We start from the raw sequence: 19,978 nt of genomic DNA, 5'->3' as shown, positions 1-19,978 counted from the left end.
GGCTGGAGCCAGCCTGGCTCGTCGCGCACCGCTGGGGATTCGCCGCGTAACAGCAGCGTAGAGCGGGAGCGGCAGCGCCACCGTCGAGCCTGGCGACGGCCGCCGCCGGCCCGGGGTTTCGCCCTCGAGGTGGCGGTGGCGGCGCCGGCCGGGGCTTTCCCGTGAAGGGCTCCGGGGCAGCTCGGGCGGTCGGCGGGGCGGTGTGCGGGCCTCGGCCTGCTCTGCGCCGCCCGGGCTCCAGAGCCCCGTGTCTGAAGGCAGCCTTGGGGAGCGAGTCTCGGTGATGGACCAAGACCAGGCCGTCCTGGTCCCACGGCTGCTGTCAGGTGTGCTGTGGCGTTGGGAGACCTGAAGGAGGACACTGCAGTGGCTTTCTGGATTATTTTTTTTATAGGAGAAGTCATCCCACGAGGGGGGACTTGGTGTTGGAGCATGCACAAAAATACTTGGGGGGGCAAATCGTGCTGGTGGATGTTTGGCGGCCAGTCAACAAGGCAGCAGGAGCTCCCAGGCTGATCGCATAGGACAGCGGGCAGGGCGCGCACGAGAAGCGATCCAGGCCATAAAGACAAAAAGCCGTATTCAAGCAAGTAAAACAGGTAGCCAATGGAGAGACCAAAAAGAGAGGGTCAGTAAAAATCACAGTAGTACGGCAGGAGATCCGCTAGGCACTACAGAGGTAGCATCTTTCTTTTCTAGAAAAAAAAAAACGAAAAACGGTATTATTTGGGAGATAGGGAGGTTAGGAACAGATTGGCAGAGTCCTCAAACCAGGACACTCTTCAATCCTTAAAAGTCCTGAGAAGTAAGGATAGGACAATCTATTAGCCGCTTACCAGAAGCAATACTAAGTGATCATTTAGGAGCATAGCTGCTTCGGTCAGTCTGGCAAGAGCTTTACTTGACTCCTAAGAAGGAGTAAAACATCCTTTAAAAATCTGTCTGTATATGAAGGCTAGTCTGCAGCACAGAGCATTCTCTGGAAAGAATAACCAAGCTATTTATCAAAGTATTTACTAAACATTCATGATAATTTTATGCTTTATAGAATTTAATGTTTACATGGAATACTTATTTCTATCAAGTGCGGACTGAGGATTAGCATCTTCGCATTCCTTTGTTTAAGAGCTGATCTATCTCATGATTTCCTTTTAAAATTCCTAGTGCTGCCGGCAACACAACCCTCGGCAGATGACTCGCTGCCGCTCACGTCGTGATTCTCATCTCCAGCAGCCTGGTGTCCACTGCCGGTGCGTCACAGAATCCCAGCCTGGCCGGGGCTGGAAGGGCCCTCTGGAGATCACCCCCTCCAACCCCCGGCCAGAGCAGGGTCACCCAGAGCAGGTGGCACAGGAACGCGGCCAGGCGGGGTTGGAATGTCTCCAGAGACGGAGACTCCCCCACCTCTCTGGGCAGCCTGTGCCAGGGCTCTGCCACCCTCACAGCAAAGAAGTTCCTCCTCCTGTTGAGATGGAACTTCCCAGGGGCAAGTTTGTGCCCGTTACCCCTTGTCCTGTCCCTGGGCACCACTGAGAAGAGCCTGGCCCCATCCTCCTGACACCCCCCCTTGAAGTATTTATAAGCGTTGATAAGATCCCCCCTCCCCGGTGTCACGCCCCCATCATCCCTCCTCTCGCGGGGGGCAGTCTGTGAGCGCGGAACGACGCGCTGACTGCGAACGGCTTGCGGCAAAAAGAGGCCGGTGACCAGCCCGGCCCCGCGGCGGCGGCCCCGCTCCGCCCCCCCGCGGGCTCCCCCGCCCGCCCCGGCTCCGCCCCCGCTCCGGTCCCCCGCCCGCTGCGCATCCCGGCGGCCGCTCGCTCTCGTCGCGGCCGCTCCGCTCGCTCGTACCCCGCGCTGCCGGCGGCTGACTCCCGCTGACTCCCGTTCTGCGGCCGGCGCCGTGCTCGGCCGGTGCTGCGCGGAGGCAGCGAGGTGCCGCGGCCGCCCCCCCCTGCCCCGCCGCATCCCCAGCGCGCCCGCGGAGGCCCTGGGCGGCCGGCGGCATGTCTGCCCTGCGCAGGAAGTTTGGGGACGAGTACCAGGCGGTGGGCCTGGCCTGCAGCGGCGCCCGCAGGGAGCGGCAGCGCTTCGTGGACAAGAACGGGCGCTGCAACGTGCAACACGGCAACCTGGGTGGCGAGAGCAGCCGCTACCTCTCCGACCTCTTCACCACGCTGGTGGACCTCAAGTGGCGCTGGAACCTGCTCATCTTCCTGCTCACCTACACGGTTGCCTGGCTGGTCATGGCTTCGATGTGGTGGGGCATCGCCTACCTGCGAGGTGACCTGCACCGGGCACATGACGATGCCTACAGCCCGTGTGTGGCCAACGTGTACAACTTTCCCTCCGCCTTCCTCTTCTTCATAGAGACTGAGGCCACAATTGGCTACGGGCACCGCTACATTACCGAGCGCTGCCCTGAGGGCATCGTGCTCTTCCTCTTCCAGTCACTGCTTGGCTCCATTGTCGATGCGTTCCTCATCGGCTGCATGTTCATCAAGATGTCCCAGCCCAAAAAGCGAGCCGAGACCCTCATGTTCAGCCGTGCGGCAGTTGTCTCGCAGCGGGATGGCAAGCTCTGCCTCATGTTCCGTGTCGGCAACCTCCGCAACAGCCACATGGTGTCTGCCCAGATCCGCTGCAAGCTGATCAAGGTGAGGCCTGGCGCGACAGCGGGCAGGACAGGAGACCTGCGTTGCGGTGGGTGATGCAGGCAAGGCACAGGCCAAGTGCAGCCACGTGCCCATAGTGCAGGTGGCATGGGGCTTCCCCCGCACGGTCCTTGCTGCTGCTTGCTGGTGGGCTCTGCCCTGCCCCAGGGTCAGCTTCCCTGTCCCTTGGCATGTGGGGGAGTGCATGTGGCTGGGGCGGTAAGAAGGGCTTCGGAACAATTTGCCGTGGCTGCTCATAGTGGGAGCCATGAAAGAGCCAAGCAGGCACAGGGGAAAGGGCAGTCTCATCAGAGAGCTCCCAGAGGCATCGCAGTGGATTGTGAGGCTGGCAGGAAGACGGTTTGGTCAGGAAGGATGGATGTGTCAGGTACAGGATAGCTGTGGGCAGGGACACTAAGGCATGCCCCTTAGCAGGTTATGGCTGGGAATATGAAATTGGTTATACCCGTTTTGTGGTGACATTAAATTAGGACAAAGATTAACCTTGACCACGTCTTCCCCTTGGGGAAACGTGGGGAGATTTAGCTTGCAGTTCCTTCCCCTGTGGCTCCAGCCGGTAGCCTCCCAGTGTTTCAGAGGGATTGTGCAGGTTCTTCAGTGGAAATGCACTTTGATTGTCACCGATATCTATTAATCACTGACAATGGTCCGCGTAATTCAGAATGCAAGAATACTGGAATTCGAAGGCGATCTTAAGAAAAAAAAAATCATCAGGAGGCGGTAGGGTTTGGGAGGAGGCACTGAAGTCTGAAGAGACGCTGGGCGGGAGAAGAATGGAAGGAAAACGCTGCGTGCGGCATGCCGAGGTGAAGCAACATAGCAGCTCATAGCAGCTACGTCTTGTCACAGCAGCAAGCCTGATGGGGAGCATCAGAAGCTGGATCCCAGTGATGATGTTAATTGCAGAATATCATATTTGAATGTTGTAAATGTTCTGTATTCTCTGTGGTAATTCTCTCTTTGGAGCAGTTGTTTGGCCATTTTAATAACCTGCAGAAACAAGCGTGATTGATAGAGTAGGTGATGAGACAATGGTAAATGCGAAAGGCTGTTTTCCTTCTGTGCAGAAAGCTTGACTGAACTGTTAATTTTTCTTGCTGCAGAATACCGTTTAAAATGTAGAATCTGCTAAGATTCAAAAAGAGGTCGTGTGAATATATATATGGGAACAAGCTGTCAGGCGTTACAATGGAGCAATTTTTGTAGGAATCAGAAAGCCAGCTAAACCATTTTTTTGTTGAGGTCTAACTATTACAAATTAGCAGAAAGCCTCCTCTGAAGTGTTAAATCCTGTCCATTGTCCAAGACAGAATGCAAGTCAAAGTGGAATAAAAGCAGTGTCACAGTTGTGGTTTTGCAGTGCTAGTAATTTGCTGTAAACTTCTTTTGAAATAAGATGCTGAGCCCACAAGGTAGCACGCTTTCTGATGGTAATTCTATTGCTACGCAATGCTGGTATGCAGGTGATTGGGACAGAAGACACAAGGACATTTGATGGACCTGCTTGACCGATTCGTCTTATGATAGCTGTTTCATAGACTAGACAATGATTCAGTGAGTAATACTTGATTTCTTTCGAATGTTCATCATGCCCATGACTTGTCTTCAAGCTACTTTGCAAGCTTTGGTAAATATAAGCTATGGACACAGGAGAGTTTAAAAGTGAGTGTCTGTGTACGAGCTGCCCCTTCGGTCCTCGTTAAAAGGCGTGATATTAGGTCCTCTGTCTTTCTGTAAATCCTCCTCAGTTCACTGAGGTGCCCCTTGAACTGGACGCATCATTCCAGCAGCCATAGCAGCCGTTACGGCAGCGTGTGAATTTACATCAGCTGCTTTGAAGTAGCTTTGTGTGTCCCCTAAACCTCTGGTGAGTGTGCTGGAACTCGCTTACCATTTATCTTTAGCCAGTTCTGCCTTTTTGTGATTTGTGCTCTCTCCACTGTGCTTCGCACAGTGCTGTTGACAGCTGATCTTGCTACGCTTCCCCTGCACCCGATTAGATAGCTAGGATTTTTTTAAAACTGGTGTCACAGTGAAAGAATGTGAAGAAACACGTCTTATCACACTTTTGTACTCGAGATAGGAGCCATATTTAGTAGTGAACATAGTGTGTCGGTGGGACCAATGGAGCCCTGAGGATTTACACTTGTAAAGAAAGTACACCAACCTAAGTCTGTCTGAATGGCATTTGCTGGAAGTGTGATGTACTCCCAGGATATTGGGTAGATTATAGTGGTGCCACCGTGCTGCGATGGCTGTTTTTGTGGTCCCGGGGACTGCGCAGCAGCATGGTGTAGTGATGTCACGGAAAAGTCTGAGTCCCTTTATAGACTGAGTTGTGGAGAGTTTGGAAAACAGAGTTACAAGACTAAGCATGTGTGCTTCAGCAAAAACTTTTTCAAAAACCCGAGTCTTTCCAATTTACATTGAGTGCTCTAGAAGCAGGAAAAAGCAAACTCTTGGGGCCAGAAATAGCAAGAAGCTGGTTGGAACTGGCTGCTGAAAATGTGCCATTCCAGGTCCTGGCCTGTTCAGTGGCACAGTGAACTGAATTTTTCTGCCTGTTAATTCCTGGAGCTCACTAGTGTGCCTGAGTGATCTGGTGACAGCGGCAGCAACCAGCATCCATCGTATGGCAATCAGTATCGATTTTTTTAAAAAATTAGTTGTGGTACCTATTTCTGTCCTCTCTTGATGGGGCTACATACGTCACTGATAAGCATGATGGTGTGTAAAGTGGTCTGTAAAGTGTTTCATCTAGTAGTGTAGGGCATTTTGATTCAGGAAGCCGAGGAATGTAAAATCATCGTAGCCTGTTTTCAACACGTGCTGAGCAATAGTTCTAAAAGTAGAATCGTGAGGCATAGTAGCCATAGAGCCAGTACGCTTTGGGTTATGACCAGCAGGCACCTATTCTTTGAGCTGTACTAATTAACAGCTTTGAAAAAGCTGAAAGCAAACAAAACTGTAACAAAGTTCGCAGACGGCAGTCATGGCAAATAAGTAAGAAGAGCCGTGATATTGGCTCTTTGAGGACAATATTGGCGTTTGAGGAAGAGGAGGCTGAGAGGAGACCTCACCACTCTCTACAACTACTTGAAAGGCCATTGCAGAGAGGTTGGTGCTGGTCTCTTCTCACAGGTAATTAGTGATAGAGCAAGAGGGAATGGCTTCAAGCTGCAACAGACTGGACATTAGGAAAAAATTCTTCCCAGAAAGAGTGGTCAGACACTGGAATGGGCTGCCCAGGGGGGTGGTGGAGTCACCATCCCTGGATGTGTTTAAGACTCGTTTAGATGTGGGGTTGGGGGATATGGTGTAGGGGAGAACTTTGTAGAGTGGGGTTGATGGTTGGACTCGATGATCCCAAGGGTCTTTTCCAACCTGAATGATTCTGTGATTCTGATTCTATGATATTGTGGTCGCAATAACTCGATAAGCAGGGCACATGCGGAAAGTGCAAATGATATGTTTTTTAATATCGCAGAATCATTCACATTATAAGGGACCTTGGGAGGTTTCCAGTCCAACCTGCTGCGTGGGTGAGCTAGGAGGTCAGACCAGTTTGCTCTGGGCATTTTCCGGTCTGATTTTGGAAACCTCTAAGAACAAAGTCTGCACAGCCTTGCTGGGCAAGCACTTCCACTGCTTAACTGTCCTTATGATGGAAAAGTTTTTCTTTAATCCAGTCAGAACTTCGCTTGTTTCAGCTTAGGCCTGTTGTCTGTCAGGCTCCTGCAGTGCGCTGCTGTGAAGAGCCTGGCGCCATCTTCTCGTTACCCTCCTCTTACACGGTTTGGGAAGGCTGCTATTAGATCGCCTCTGTGCCTTCTCTTCCCCGCTCTGAACAAGCTCACCCCAATTCGGTTGTGTGCGCAGCTTGGGGCCCCTATACTCTATTAAAAATAAAGTAGCAATCATCCTGGCAATTACTTAAGCTAGAGCTCTAGGTGTAATTTATTATCAAAGTAACAAGTTCGTATTATTTCTATAATGTAATACATAATAAAGGTTCTCACAAGTTGCTAGTCTGAGGGTAGGGCAGAAGTGCAAATAGCTGAGACAAAGGTTTGTCCTCTCAACTAGAAGTGAAAATACTGTAGGACCGTGTGGTAAAGTAGCATGTACCAGTTCAGCGTTCTCTAGATTCCCGAGTTTCTCCACAACATACTGTGATACTAAGCTTAAGGATTATCTGCCTTTTGCATCCCGCGTTTTCTACTCCGATGCTTAATTAGTCTACCTCGGTATCAAAACATAATTATGAGAATTCTCTAACCAAGTGAACTGAAAACAGATTAATAATAATAAAACCGTGTTGTGTCCGGTTAAAGAAGGATGTGCATAAACAACAGGGTTTAGAAAAGCGCCGAGAATGAATGAAGGATAGGAGCAAAGACTCAAAGGGCATAAAATATTGGGTCAGCCACAAAAACAGATCAAGTGATTAAGCAATGGAAGTCTGCCAAGCAGTAAGAAACAGCACAAAGATCCGGTGGCAGAAAGTTAAAGGTGGAAAAATCCGGACACAGAAGGAGTCTTTTTTTCTTAGGTGCGAGGCAACTAACCTTTGGAGCAACTCATCTAGACCTTTGGATTCTTCATCTCTGGCCACATTTAAAATGAAAGCTGGGGCATTTCTAAGTAATTGTGCCCTTGTTCGAGCATGTGTTCATCTGCGGACTTTATTTGGCTTTGTGTTATGCAGGTGATCAAAATAAAGAATCAGGAGTGCTCCTTCCAAACTTACTGCTGACAGTTTATAGTCCTCCGCCCTGTTTCCTGATCCTTTGAGTAAATATATATATATATACACACACCAGAGGTCACTGGCTAGGAGTCTTAATGTATTAGGGCTTAATTCAGGTTAATTTCTTTTTGTTTAACAAATAAGTTTAAAAATTCTCCATGCCCTGCATAAATCCGTCCTGTCTGTAAGATACTGAATACCTCAAACACAACCTTTTCTTTCTCCCAGATGTGTTACCTCTAATCATCCTCGCTGGATTTGTTTACTATTGAGTGGATTTGATCGAAGACTCTTCCACAGAGAAAAATGGTTTGTAGATGAAACAGTTCTTAAGTCGTTCAGGCAGCAACTTGTGCAAATATGCACATCTTTGTCTAGGCAATTGTCTTTGATTGAACTTTGGGAAAATTTCGGGTTTAGCTGTTCGTTTGTACAGCTCACGTGGAGCCTTGTTGCCTTGGAGCAAAGATCATACATTGCCAACCAATTTGTGCACCCGCTGAAAGAACAGTAGCCAGGCAACAAAAGCAGTGGCGTAGTCTGCAGCTCGGTTCTGCAGGGCCCCTCGGGAAAAGAGAAAGGATGTTTTTGCGGTAGTTTGATTCCACCTGGGCATATAACAGAGACCGTCACGATTGCTACGCGGTAGTGGTTTCGATGGCTTTTATTTTATAGCACCGTCTTTTACCTTTCAAAGCACAAATACTCCATGAGAATGCTTTTACAAGCAAGCAGCTCGTATTTTCCTTTCCCTGTCCTCATCAGTAGTGGAGAAACTGACTCTGGTGAGAGGGAGAACTTGGTTATTTAGATAGGAAGAATTTTTATTTTTCCTCAGCAGAAAAAGAGACACGTAGCACATAAATGAAATCATGTATTGTGTTTCATACGGAGCTGTACTCTACCAGCTACCTAACTGGTTGTGTAATCACCAGTAGATACCAGGCAGTTAAAATTCAGCGTTTTTAACATACAGGTGAAGCAGAGAGACAATCTGAAGGGTACACTGGTTGCTTAGGGATTTTTTTTAAAGATAGAAATTTTCTTAAAAGTCTACCAATCAGATCTAAGTCAACGGGAAAACTGCGAGCTTCGGCTTGCTCTCGGGACTGATGGATGGGGTTTCCAAGCAATGGAAGCAATACGTTTGGCAATACCAGTGCAACACAGTTAATTAATTAGTATCTACGGAATAATCTATCATTTATAATCAATAGCTGGCTTCTGAAAAAGTTAAGGGCTTTCTAATAACCAATAAGCAGAAAGGATTTTAGATAGGCTTTGCAAAGCTTTTCATTTTAACGGGCAATTTCCACCAAAGACGTTTAAAGCAATCAGCTGAGGAGCTGCCTGGCCAACTGATGTAATTTTTAGTTATACCTTGAATACCAGGAAGATTTTGGGATAACGCTATGGGGCGGGGGGGAAGGTATCATAGCAGTATTTTTATTGGACCTGTGAAATGATGGGAATAAAAATGGGCCACTTAGCTTAATAATGATCGTAAGTTCATTATCAAAATCAACATGCAGTAGGTGGTACGCGCAAATTGGCATGGGACAATAGCATCGTTAATGTCGATTCAGATAGTGGAAGTGTCAGTTACCGGACTCACTGTATGATTACTATGGTGCTTACCTTTGAGTTAGTGTCTGACAAACAAAAATTAGTAAAGTATAAAAATAACAAAACATGAATTCAGGCAATGGATTCAAATGTGTCTGGCTTGTAGATTTTGTTCTCATTAATGGGAACTTTTTGCTGCAGGATGTTCATGGTGAACATCCGTTCTGAGGCGTGTAGTGTGGTACCTGACGTTTTTGTCAAAAAAAAATTATATATCTCATAGTAAAGTTTGTAGATGATGATGAGATCTAGTGGCATAATAAGAACAGTCAAAATTGGTCATGTATAGTATCCTTATAGTATTTAGCATTACTCATATCTCCATTATGAAGACCGCGGACCTAATATGTAGATGATAATGTTCTGAAAGAGGCAGGTTTAAACTTCGTTGCATTGCTTTTCGTGTTTTGCCTCATATGGTGATTACTAAATCATCTTTTCATCTTTAGTCCCGACAGACACCGGAGGGAGAATTTCTGCCACTAGACCAGTGTGAACTGGATGTTGGATTTGGAACTGGAGCTGACCAGCTGTTTTTAGTTTCCCCATTAACCATCTGTCATGAAATTAACTCAAAGAGCCCCTTTTTTTGTCTCTCGCAAAGATCACTAAGAAGCGAGCAATTTGAAATAGTTGTCATCCTTGAAGGAATCGTTGAGACTACCGGTAAGATTTAGAATAATATGCATGCTCTAATTTTTCGTCTTTGTTTTCAGTCATGATATTTTTAGCGAGGCAGCTGTTAATCCTTTCAGGATGCTGATCCTGGATGCTCCAGAGTATCCTGCCATATGCTACAGGGCTTCAGCGGCCTTTACCAGCCCCACAGGGCCCCGCATTACAGATGCCCCAAGTGGCCAGTACATCCAGGAAGAGATGCCCCTGCCACTCTTTGAGTGTGGCATGTAGAGAAGTACAACACCCATACGAGGCTTCTGTTTGAAGGACCACCACGCCGAAGGAACGCTGAGCTTTAAAAGTTGCCAGTGCTGTAAAATCACTTTCAGCCTAGCTTGCATTAAACTGAATGCAAAATAACAGATCCAGTTTTACAGTAGAAATACAGACCACATAGTTGTAAAGACTGTAGGAACATGTGGTTATCAGCACATAAGAGCAGGGCATTTATTTTTTTTTTAAATTCTGCTACGGTGTTGTCCAGATGACAGCTGACTTTGTGACCTTGTCTTTTGAGGACTTAATTCCTTTATGAATCCTGTGACAATGCGCTGCAGTCACGTAAGAAGCTTCACGTTGAGGATCCATGCGTGCTGGTAAAGTCCAAATTGTTCAGTAGGTTCATCAATATTCTGACCTTCCCCTCCCTTCTTTTGAGGATTTTTTTAAACTTTGATTAATCAAGGAGAATTTTCATCCTTCTTTCAACAAGATTACCGGGTGCCCAGTTCCTGCCTTGGAAACAGTAATGTCCTTCTGGCACAGCCAAGTGCAGTCATCTCACACTGGATGGGAAGCAGAACTGACGGATTGCTATCCACGTGCTCTAAATAAATACACAGTCCACCGGGACAGAACACTGTTTCACATCGAGTGCGGCAGTCTTTAGATCCTCACAGAAGCCTCTTGTCATCCCGCAACTGAACCGTGTATCGTAGATAAGCATGCATTCACAACCACGCTTAATGCAATTACCTAACCGGGTATCGCAAGGGAAACTTTTTGCGCTTGTTTGAGAATTAATGTAGCAGTAATGGGAGAGCAAATCAGGGTTTGGGCTTACTGACTGCAAATCCTGCCTCTGAAGAGTACCATGACAGAAGTCTTAAAGGTCTGCTCATCTGGGGTATTTGTATCACCAGCACGGTTGTGCTGAGATTGTAACAGATTTGTTGGGTTTTAGGTGACTGACACGTTTTAGGTGTCAGTTCACACATGTAAGTACTTGCCAATGATGTTTGTATTAAGTGGAACAAATTCTTCTACAAGCTTTACAGCGGTACCTGTGTCTTAGCGTGGAAGACAGCTGCAGCGTCTCTGCGCCGCTTTCGTCTTGACATGCTATTTGGAGAAAAAGTAGCCTAGCCTGTATAAGGAATGGAATATTACATTTTTCATTTAGCTTTGGCTCCCCCCACACCCGATCTTTGCCAGAGAATGCTCTAAGTCTCTGCCAAGCAATGGTTCTTTCTCCCAAGGTGTCGTGTTTAGGCTGGGCTAGCCACTAAATGAATGGCAGATGCTCTCTTTTAACCTCTTTCCCTTCCCAGAAGAGAAGGGAGAGAGACTTATGGGTTGAAAAGAAACTAAACTACTTTAATGAAATATGAAACTAAAATATTAACAAAGAAAAGACAAGACAATAATGTTAATAAGAAAATAATGACATATATACAACCCCCCTATCGAGCTCCCAGGATGAGGATCACGTCGCTGGCACGCGCTGGGGAAGTCCCAGACTGGACTCCGGGATGGACAGGAATTGGATTCCAGATCTGGAGTCAGGAGCGCACGGGTCAGGATCAGGGGCAGACAAACAGATAGAGTCCTCCTTCGACGCCGGACATTGAAGAGAGAGGCTGACCCTTTGATCCCTCAGCTTTTATACTGAGCATGGGGCAGATGGGCTGGAATACCCCGTTGGCCAGTTTTGGGTCGCCTCTCCTGTCCGCTTCTCCCCGCAGGTGCGACCTCTCTATGCTCTTCCGACCCTCCAACGGGGCATATAACAAAGTGAGGTGACCTTGGCTGGTACAGCAATAAGTATAAGCAAGAGCCTCTCTGCACACCATTCCTTAGTGTTAAGTATAAGCATCAGACATGATCCCTCTGGAAGCAGACACCGCCTGAAAAACACACTGTTACTTTCAGAGAGTGCAGTCAGTTAGAAGAGACTTCAAAGTAAAATCAGCAAAAAGAAAATTGGTTTTGTTCTACCTCAAATCAGGACACGAGGTGACTTCCAGGAAACATTGTTTACATACAAACTGTAAGATGGTTGTTGCTAGCGAGCTAACACTGCCTTAATTTTATGTTTTGCTTTTATCAAAAGCTGTTTGCTTGGTGTGAGTCTGCAATATTTCCTCCAATATTAGCATAAAAATCAATTAGGCACACTCCATTGAGTGTCGAGAGATTGACTAGGAGCAATCGCTCCGTTTTATAATCTATAAATTTGTTAGCTTACATGCTACAATTGAATTTTATCCATCAGCCTTACCTTATATTTTTTGTTTGATATGCCAGTCTGCTTGCTTACGTTAGAATGTCATGCTCTTGTCTCTGTTTCCGTAGGAATGACGTGTCAAGCTAGGACCTCATATACAGAAGATGAAGTTCTTTGGGGTCACAGATTCCTCCCGGTAATGTCCCTCGAAGATGGCTTTTTCCGTGTCGATTATTCTCAGTTTCATGCTACGTTTGAAGTCCCCACTCCTCCTTACAGTGTTAAAGAGCAAGAAGAAAACCTGTCCCTGTCATCTCCTTTGAATAGTCCTGCCGATAATAACAAAACCAGAAGAGAACAGGTTTGTTCACTTGACTGTATTGATATTGCAGGAGAGAAAAACAAGCTCCCTTTTAAACTTCAGAAGATTAGCTCGAGAAAGGAAGACTTTCCAAGAAGAGCCCTGAGAATGAGTTCCAGTAACACTGAGAAGACTTGCAGTACTGGAGATCTCTTGAAAATTCAAGAAATAAGTCCCATCCCTGACGGTGAAGACAGTGATGACAGGATACAGCTGAAAGCTTTAAAAATAAATGCTGGGGCTTTGACTCAGTCTACTGGTGATCTCAAGTTACAGAAGAACCCTCCAAGTATGTGCGCTCTAGAGAAATTGGAGTTTTCCTGCCAAACTTCGAAAAATGAACTCTGACCGCTTCTCTTAAGAGCAGAAGCAACAGGAGTTGTTGCTGATAAACTGCATTCGAGACTGCTGACCTGAAAGAGTTGTCTTACAGTAAAGTCATAATTTGGTTTTGCCACTTTCAGGAAGAATGATCCTTTTTGTATAATTGCTCTGTACAGATACAACTTCAGTAGCATAATAGGACTTTGAGGGGCAGTCGTGCCAAAGAGATCGCTGCCCCAATGATGTGTATTGGCATGCTCGTTGCAAATCTACATTGTCTTCCATATACGCAGATGCTTTTTCATAAAGCGAGGACTAGATCCTTAGCTGCAGAGTGAAACGTTCAGACATCGAGCCAAAAAGGGTGTAAAACCAGCTGAAACGCAGTTTTGTGTAGCTCAGATCTCGGACTGTTCCTAATGTACAGAAGAGCAGGACACAGGAAGAATCTGTGATGCTGCTTGGTCATAGTCCAGTTCTCCCAGTGACCTCACTGGAAGGTGACCTTCCTGTGCAGCCTGGTGGCACGCATCCTTCTCTCTCAATGATTGTGGCATGCCAGCTCGGTGCCCCCAGAGTCTCGTTCATTGTCATTCAGGTAAAGGAGGTGGTTTGCCATAGCCGTTTGTGTCATTTGACTCACACAAGCTCTCAGAAACACAAAGATCGTTTACCCTGTCCAAAATTAGACCCCAGCATTCAATCAGGTGGATCACATATTGAATTTTAACAACCGTTATCCCGACTCACTGTGAAGGGACCTTGAGGTCGGTAGCTCAACTTCATGGTATGTCTCCTTCCTCAACTTCATGAAATTTTAGTTTGGAGACTCCTTGTAAGTAAATCAAAGCAAAGTGCTAGATAACCTTCAGTCATTACAGGAACGGACAATAGCGTGTGCACATCTCAGAGTTTTACTAATGAATGGTGAGGGTCTTTGATGTTGCTCCTTTTTTTTTTTTGTCGTTACATTTGTCTTCGCCATATCTCCTTATGTGTGATTCTCAATAATTTTGTAGATTTGACATTTACAATACTACGCAATTTATTGCATGGTAGAACACTGTTTTAATATAAATGTATTAAAGTACGGGAAGAAAAGGCAGCACAGGTCTGTAACACGTTAAGTGTGCAGCTGAGAGAGGGTTTTCACGTTTTTGAGCGTAATGGGGTATTCTCTCAAAGTACTGCTGCTAATAATGGTGATTTGCTTTCAATTGTTGAATGAGTATTTTAGATGATCATCCTTGGAATGTGGCAACCTTACCTGTAGAAATGACCAAAAAGATGCCAGTGAAGATTTACACAGAGACGTTGGTATTTTGGTATTTGGTATCTCTTTAAAGTGTCATACAGCTTTTCTAAGTGACTGGCCTTGAGCGAGAGGGGAAAATCCTCTTCTGGTTTTAAAACAAACCTTGCATAACTGAAACAACTGTTTGCCTTACTGATCATCAGGGAACGGTGAAAACTAGACTTTGACTTTCTTAGATTGCCTGGGGTTCTACGCTTGAGAATAATTGCATTCCTATTCAGCTATTCTGCTGCCCATCTCACTCTGTGAAAGAGGGGTCTTTTTTTCCCAGTCGTGCGTGAGCAAGCCTAACAACTTGAAAAAGAACCTATTTTGTAAAATGCAGTGTTTGGTAGATCAGCATATAGGGTGCTTCTCACTAGCAGAGCGCTCCCCAACAGAAGGATCAAATTCTGCTCTTGTTACGTGGACAGAGTTCAGTCAACTTTAAAAAGGGTTGCTGTGGCCATATCAATTGGCAATGCGTGGAACGGAGAAGGAAAGTGATACGTCCAAGCCAGGGATGGATTGGCTTGCATAAATCACTGTTTCTTGCTTTTGGTTTGCTGCCTATGGTGTGAAACTGGAAAATGGTTATTTTGCACAGGGGTAGGATTTGCTTGTTGTCGTTCTTGTTTGTTTTCAACATGAATTTCAATGTTATATATGTGCCGAAATCTGTATTTTCATTTATTAAATGTATTAGTATGGGATATCTAGGTGACAGCATGAGGGCTTGGTTGGATGATGACTCTCCCCATTCTTCAGAACAACCAGTATTAGTATAAAATAAAATTAGATCTACCTTGGGTCTCAAGCATTCTTGAGAGTCAGTCAGCTCAGCGTGCAGTTCCACCACAGAAACAATGAGCGAAAGTACCCTGTATCTGCTTTTCCAAATAGTTACGTGAAGGGCTGTTCCGCACATGTTATGCAGCTGTCAGACACGTAAGGCAGTAGTATTCTGTGCCGTGCGTTCTGGAGGATGGTCATAAGCTATTTTCGGTTTTCCCAGTTCTGGGCTGCTCCTATAGCTGCAGAGTAGGTTTAGTCGTGGCCTCCCAAGACTTTCCTGCAGACCAGTCTCAGCGCGACACAGAATCTTAATGCTCTGAATGTATTATACGAGAGCTTGCAAGCCTATGGTGGTTTTCTGCGATGCCCACTGTGACAAAAATAATTGTCGAAATACTTCTGGGAACCCTGTGGCGACTCTGTTCCTATTGCGTGAAGCAGAATGATGTCTTCCTGAGACTGAGGGCTCCAGCGCACTATTACTCCTTGAGATGTGTATTTGCTCTGGAAGAGAGTAAGGATGATGGAGTCGAAAAGCAAACTCTTACAAGCAAAATGACACAACGGGGTGCCCAGAGATACAGGAGGGCAAGGAGGAAGAAAGTAGCCAGCTTTGCGTGGCCCCAGGAGGACACCAAGGGCCCACAGCGACTGCAGAGCCACATGTGGCATACGGGTCACCGGTACCACCACCAGGAGCTCGGGCCAGGGGGCAGATCAGGCCCCAAACTGGAAACCAGGTGGGAGCGAACTGTCCCCCAGCTCCGGGATCGTGCAGTATGATGTGAGCAGGAGCAGGGAGCGGTACGTGCCCCGGCTTCTTTGGCAGGTGGCCCAGCTCTGAGCCCGCTCTGCAGCTACAAAGGCAACCCCACAAGCCGGGGGCTCCGGTGGAACGTGTGGTGCCAGCACAGCAAGCATCAATGGATGCTTACCAGCGGGAATGGCTGGCTGAGACACACACCTGCATTTTGGCCACCCGCCAGCTGCCACCTGATGTTTGCTGCTGGGCGATGCAGGTGATGAAGGTAGCGACAAAAACTCCCCCTGTCCCACCCAGCGTTCGGTTCTGTGCTCTGATCGGAGGTCTCGGCGTGACACTGCACACATGACGCCCCGTGCCAGGCTGGTGAGGTGGCGGGGAGCTGAGGGGTGTGAAATGTGCTTTTTCTGAGGGTGAGGCGGAAGCACAGGCAGGTGCAATCAGGATTTTGACTCTCAAATACCAGAAATGAATTCTATCCCCGAAGGAAAAAGCTCGAGGGAGGCTGACAGCCACGTGGTGACTTGCAACATCAAGGGCAAAGGAGGAGCTGCTCCTTCCCCTCCAGACTGATGAACACTGGTCCAGTAGCAACTGTTCAGGTTTCACAGAAGGGGAAGGCATAATGGCACCGAGCCCTGTGGAAGTGTCAGTCCCAAGAGTTATGTGTAATGAACAATTGGTTTACTCTTCGTACTCATGGCTGTGGCTCCTGCAGTCCCTTTGACTCGGTAAGCACCTGTGATGGTGCCCAGGGGAACGAGGTCGCCTGTTGTGTCTGAGGGGTGGGAGCTGGTCCCAAGGTTTCTTGGACCCCTTTGGGATCACTGCGGGTTCCCAGGCAGCCCTTGCCTGCAGTGCCAGGGACGCTTTGGGCTGTTGGTAGCATTTGCCATCCAGGGGCCATCCAGGGCCCCTCCAAGGCTGCATGAGGTCCTCAAGCTGTTTCTGGTTGCTTTTGGCACCCTGAGGTGCCCTGGATACGTCTGGAGTCAAGAGCAGGGGTCAGTGCGAGTGGTGCTGGGAGATGGATTTTTCCACAGGGTCTGGTGGTGGCTGCCGGCCACTTCCCATCGAGCGCGCTGAGCCCCACAGCATGTCATATGGCCCTACTGGTGTGCGCCAAAGCCCTTCATTTGCATTTGGGTATTCCCCGGAGCCCTCTGAACTGAATTTATATTTTAGTTTGCCCCCACATCCTTCTGCGTGCTCCAGCTTGGGGCTCCTGAGAAAGCCAAATCCGTCTGGATTTGTGCAGACAGAAAGCTGGGCAGGGGGCAGAAGGCAGACACCCACCCTGGCGCAGATGCTGGGAGCCTCCACGACTCACCAGAGCTCCCCGGAGTCTCTCCCGTCACCCCCACGGCCGTGCTCCCCCCACCGCCACGTCCGCCCCCGCGGGCGCTGGCCCACACGAAGCCGCAGCAGCCGGTGCTACCCCCGAGCTGCGGGAGCCCCCTCCGTCCTCGACGTGCCTGACCCCAGGAAGCGCTGCGGGGGCGGGGCTGGCTGCGCAACGGGTTTATTTTGTGCCGTCGCACACGAATCCATAAAGTTTTTAAGGAGAAAAAGCCGGGTTTGGGCGAGCTCCCCGCTGGCAGGCCGGGCCGAACCGCCCCGTTGCCACGGTGACGGGCTCGCGCTACCGCCGGGGCGTCTTCACCATGGCAACCGCTCCCGGGCGGATAGGCGGGAAGGTGGGCCAATCACAGCGCGGGCGCCGAGCTCCGATTGGTCAGCTCACCTCCCTTGGGTGGGGCGTGATGGGGATTGATGGCGGCGATGGGCCAATGGAGCGGGGATTCTCCAGGAGGGAAGTGGGCGCGGCCGGGGCGCTCCGGAAGCGGAGGGGGCCGGGAGAAAATGGCGCCCAGCTCGAAAGCGGAGCGGCAGCGCTCTGGCGGAAGGCGGCGGCCGGCGGGCGGGTGTTCGGTCGGCCCGGGCCCGCGGGGCCGCGGCGAGCACGTCGTGAGGCAGCTGGACCGCGTCAAGGTGAGCGGGTGGGTGGCGGGGAACATGAGGGGTCTCCGCGGGGGGACGGGGGCCGAGGGAGGGGTCCCTGAGGGGGGACGGGGGCGCTGGAGGAACGGGGGCCCGAGGAGGGGCTGAGGGGTGGGTCGGGGGTCCTGAGGGGTGATGGGCGGCCGGAGGGAACCCCCAGGGAGACTGCGGGGGGCTGAGCGGGCTCTGAGGGCGGACGTGGGGGAAACGGGGGTCCTGCGGGGGAATGAGGAGGGCTGAGCGGGCCCTGAGGGGTGATGGGGGGGTCTGAGGGGTGGCTGGGAGGGCCTTGAGGGGGGCTGGGGGAACGCAGGCCCTGAGTGGGGGGAGGCAGGGGGCCAGGGGAAGCCTGAGAGGGGGGCATTGTAGGGGCCTGGGTGGGGACATCGAGGGCGACTTGAGGCGCTGAAGGGGGGAGATGAGGGGATCATGTTCCCCCAGGACTCTCTGGAGCCTTCTGGGACCCCCCACATTCCCCCAGGACCTCCTGGGGCCCTTGGAACCCTCCCACACCTGCTCCAGGATCCCCCAGATCCGTCTGGAGCCCCCCCAGATACTCCAGAGCTCTCTGACACCCCCTGGAGCCCCCCCCCCAGTAACCCCCACATCCCTCTGGGACCCCACACACCCCCTGAGAGCTGCCCAAGAGCCCTCTAGGATCCCCTGGGACCCTCCCACACCCCCCCTGGACACCCCAGAGCTCTCTGGGACCCCCTGGAGCCCCCCTTGGTACCTCCCACATCCTCCTGGGACCATACTGGTACTTCCCAGAGCACCCCACGACCCCTCATTTTCCCCCAGGGCTCCATGGAGACTTATGGGACCCCCCCCAGGACCCCCTGGGACCCTCCCACACCCCCTCCAGGATCCCACAGAGCCCTCTGGACCTGCTGGATCTGCTCCCTCAGTATCCCCCCCACCCCACTGGGACCCCCATACCACCCTCTTCTTTCCCCCAAGGCGTCACCAGCTCCTGCCAAATCTTCTGCGAGCGCCGGAGCCTGACGGAGCATCTTGGCAAATGAGAGATGAGTGAGAGAGAGAGAGAGGAACCGAGCGGGGACCCCTTGGATGGCAGAGAAAAGGATAAAGGAGCTGCGGAGCAGAGACCAACGGGAGGCTCTGACAGGATGAGAGAGAGGGAAAGGGAGATGAAGTGCTACAAGGTGCTGCAGAGATCGAGGAAGGTATTTGCTCTAAAGCTTTAAAAAGAGGTAGCTGAATGTAATGTTTGAGGGTTTTTTCCCCCTGATATTTAGACGGCGTGCTCTGAAGTACTTTATTTCTGTCTGGCTTTCAGTGGCGCGTTTCCCCGGCAGCCCAGTAGCATCTCTTTCGGGCAGTGCCGCTGGCCAGATGTCCCTCCTCCTTGTGTAGCACACAAAAAAACCCGTAGTCAAATTATAACTATGTATTTTGGAGAGAGATAGTGTAATGGTATCAATTCACAGCCGTGCAAGTGAAATTAGTGCCAGACGAAAGTCAAAGACTTTTATAGTGTAAGTATTGGGTGTGTATAAACCTAAGGCACACCTTTTCAGCAAAAGGGAAGGGGCTGGGCATTTCCCAACACCAGCCAGAGGGGTTCACTGGTATGCTAAGATCGCGTTCAAAACAGCATCGAAACTGACTTTAAGAGTTCAGATCGCTCTGGCTTTTGAAGGCTGTGCTCCTCTTTGGAGAAGAGGAGGCTGAGGGGAGACCTCATTGCCCTCTACAACTACCTGAAAGGAAACTGTAGAGAGGCAGGGGTTGGCCTCTTCTCCCAAGGGAATAACGACAGGACCAGAGGAAATGGTATGAAGCTGCGACAAGGGAGATTTAGATTAGATATTAGGAAGAATTACTTTACTGAAAGAGTGGTCAGGCGCTGGAAGAGCCTGCCCAGGGAGGTGGTGGAGTCACCATCCCTGGAGGTATTTAAGAAACGTGTAGACATGGCTCTTCAGGGCATGCTCTAGTGCCCAAGATTATTGTTTGTGGTGGGGTGTTATGTGTGGGGTTGTGGGTGTGGAGTTTAGTAGGTGGGTGTGGGTTTTTTTGGTGGTTTTTTTTTTTTTTTTTTTTTTGTGGTTGGACTCGATGATCTCAGAGGTCCCTTCCAACCACTAAGATTCTGTGATTCTGTATTTCGAGCTGAGCTGTTTCCCTAGAATCCTCCTGTAGCTCAGCTACTGTCCCGTCCCCCGGTCTGAGGGAATTCCTCTGCTCTTTTCTGTGCTATTTTTTTTTTGTTTAGCATGCTGAACTATGACGGGGGATTTT

The 19,978-nt window shown here is 49.4% G+C and overlaps 1 protein-coding gene across 5 annotated transcripts; it reads left to right on the top strand.

Annotated features, from left to right (window-relative positions):
• The first annotated feature begins 1,838 nt into the window (after positions 1-1,838).
• On the top strand, positions 1,839-17,073 carry LOC128919192 (G protein-activated inward rectifier potassium channel 1-like). 5 transcript variants are annotated; one of them, XR_008469856.1, is made up of 5 exons: positions 1,839-2,657; positions 9,501-9,717; positions 10,247-10,325; positions 10,442-10,840; positions 12,304-12,440. XR_008469856.1 is itself a non-coding variant. In XM_054224337.1 (3 exons), exons 1-3 carry the CDS (start codon positions 2,007-2,009, stop codon positions 12,882-12,884), a joined length of 1,449 nt encoding a protein of 482 aa, XP_054080312.1. In that variant the 5' UTR covers positions 1,839-2,006; the 3' UTR covers positions 12,885-17,073. The 5 variants fall into 5 exon arrangements, 1 of the variants encoding a protein (XP_054080312.1); XR_008469855.1 differs by having other exon boundaries at positions 10,247-10,344; XR_008469854.1 differs by having other exon boundaries at positions 10,247-10,840.
• Positions 17,074-19,978: the final 2,905 nt, after the last annotated feature.

The sequence above is a fragment of the Rissa tridactyla genome, chromosome 19, assembly GCF_028500815.1.
Source record: "Rissa tridactyla isolate bRisTri1 chromosome 19, bRisTri1.patW.cur.20221130, whole genome shotgun sequence".
Taxonomy (NCBI): domain Eukaryota; kingdom Metazoa; phylum Chordata; class Aves; order Charadriiformes; family Laridae; genus Rissa; species Rissa tridactyla.
The sequence above is the reverse complement of the archived record's forward strand: the minus strand, read 5'-3'. Positions and strand labels throughout refer to the sequence as shown.

Bases quoted from the DNA above. Each gene is read 5' to 3' on its own strand.
- LOC128919192 (XM_054224337.1), top strand. From the start codon at position 2,007: ATGTCTGCCCTGCGCAGGAAGTTTGGGGACGAGTACCAGGCGGTGGGC. The intron at 2,658-9,500 runs GTGAGGCCTGGC...TTTCATCTTTAG, and splicing joins TCCGCTGCAAGCTGATCAAG to TCCCGACAGACACCGGAGGG. The intron at 9,718-12,303 runs GTAAGATTTAGA...CTGTTTCCGTAG, and splicing joins AGGAATCGTTGAGACTACCG to GAATGACGTGTCAAGCTAGG.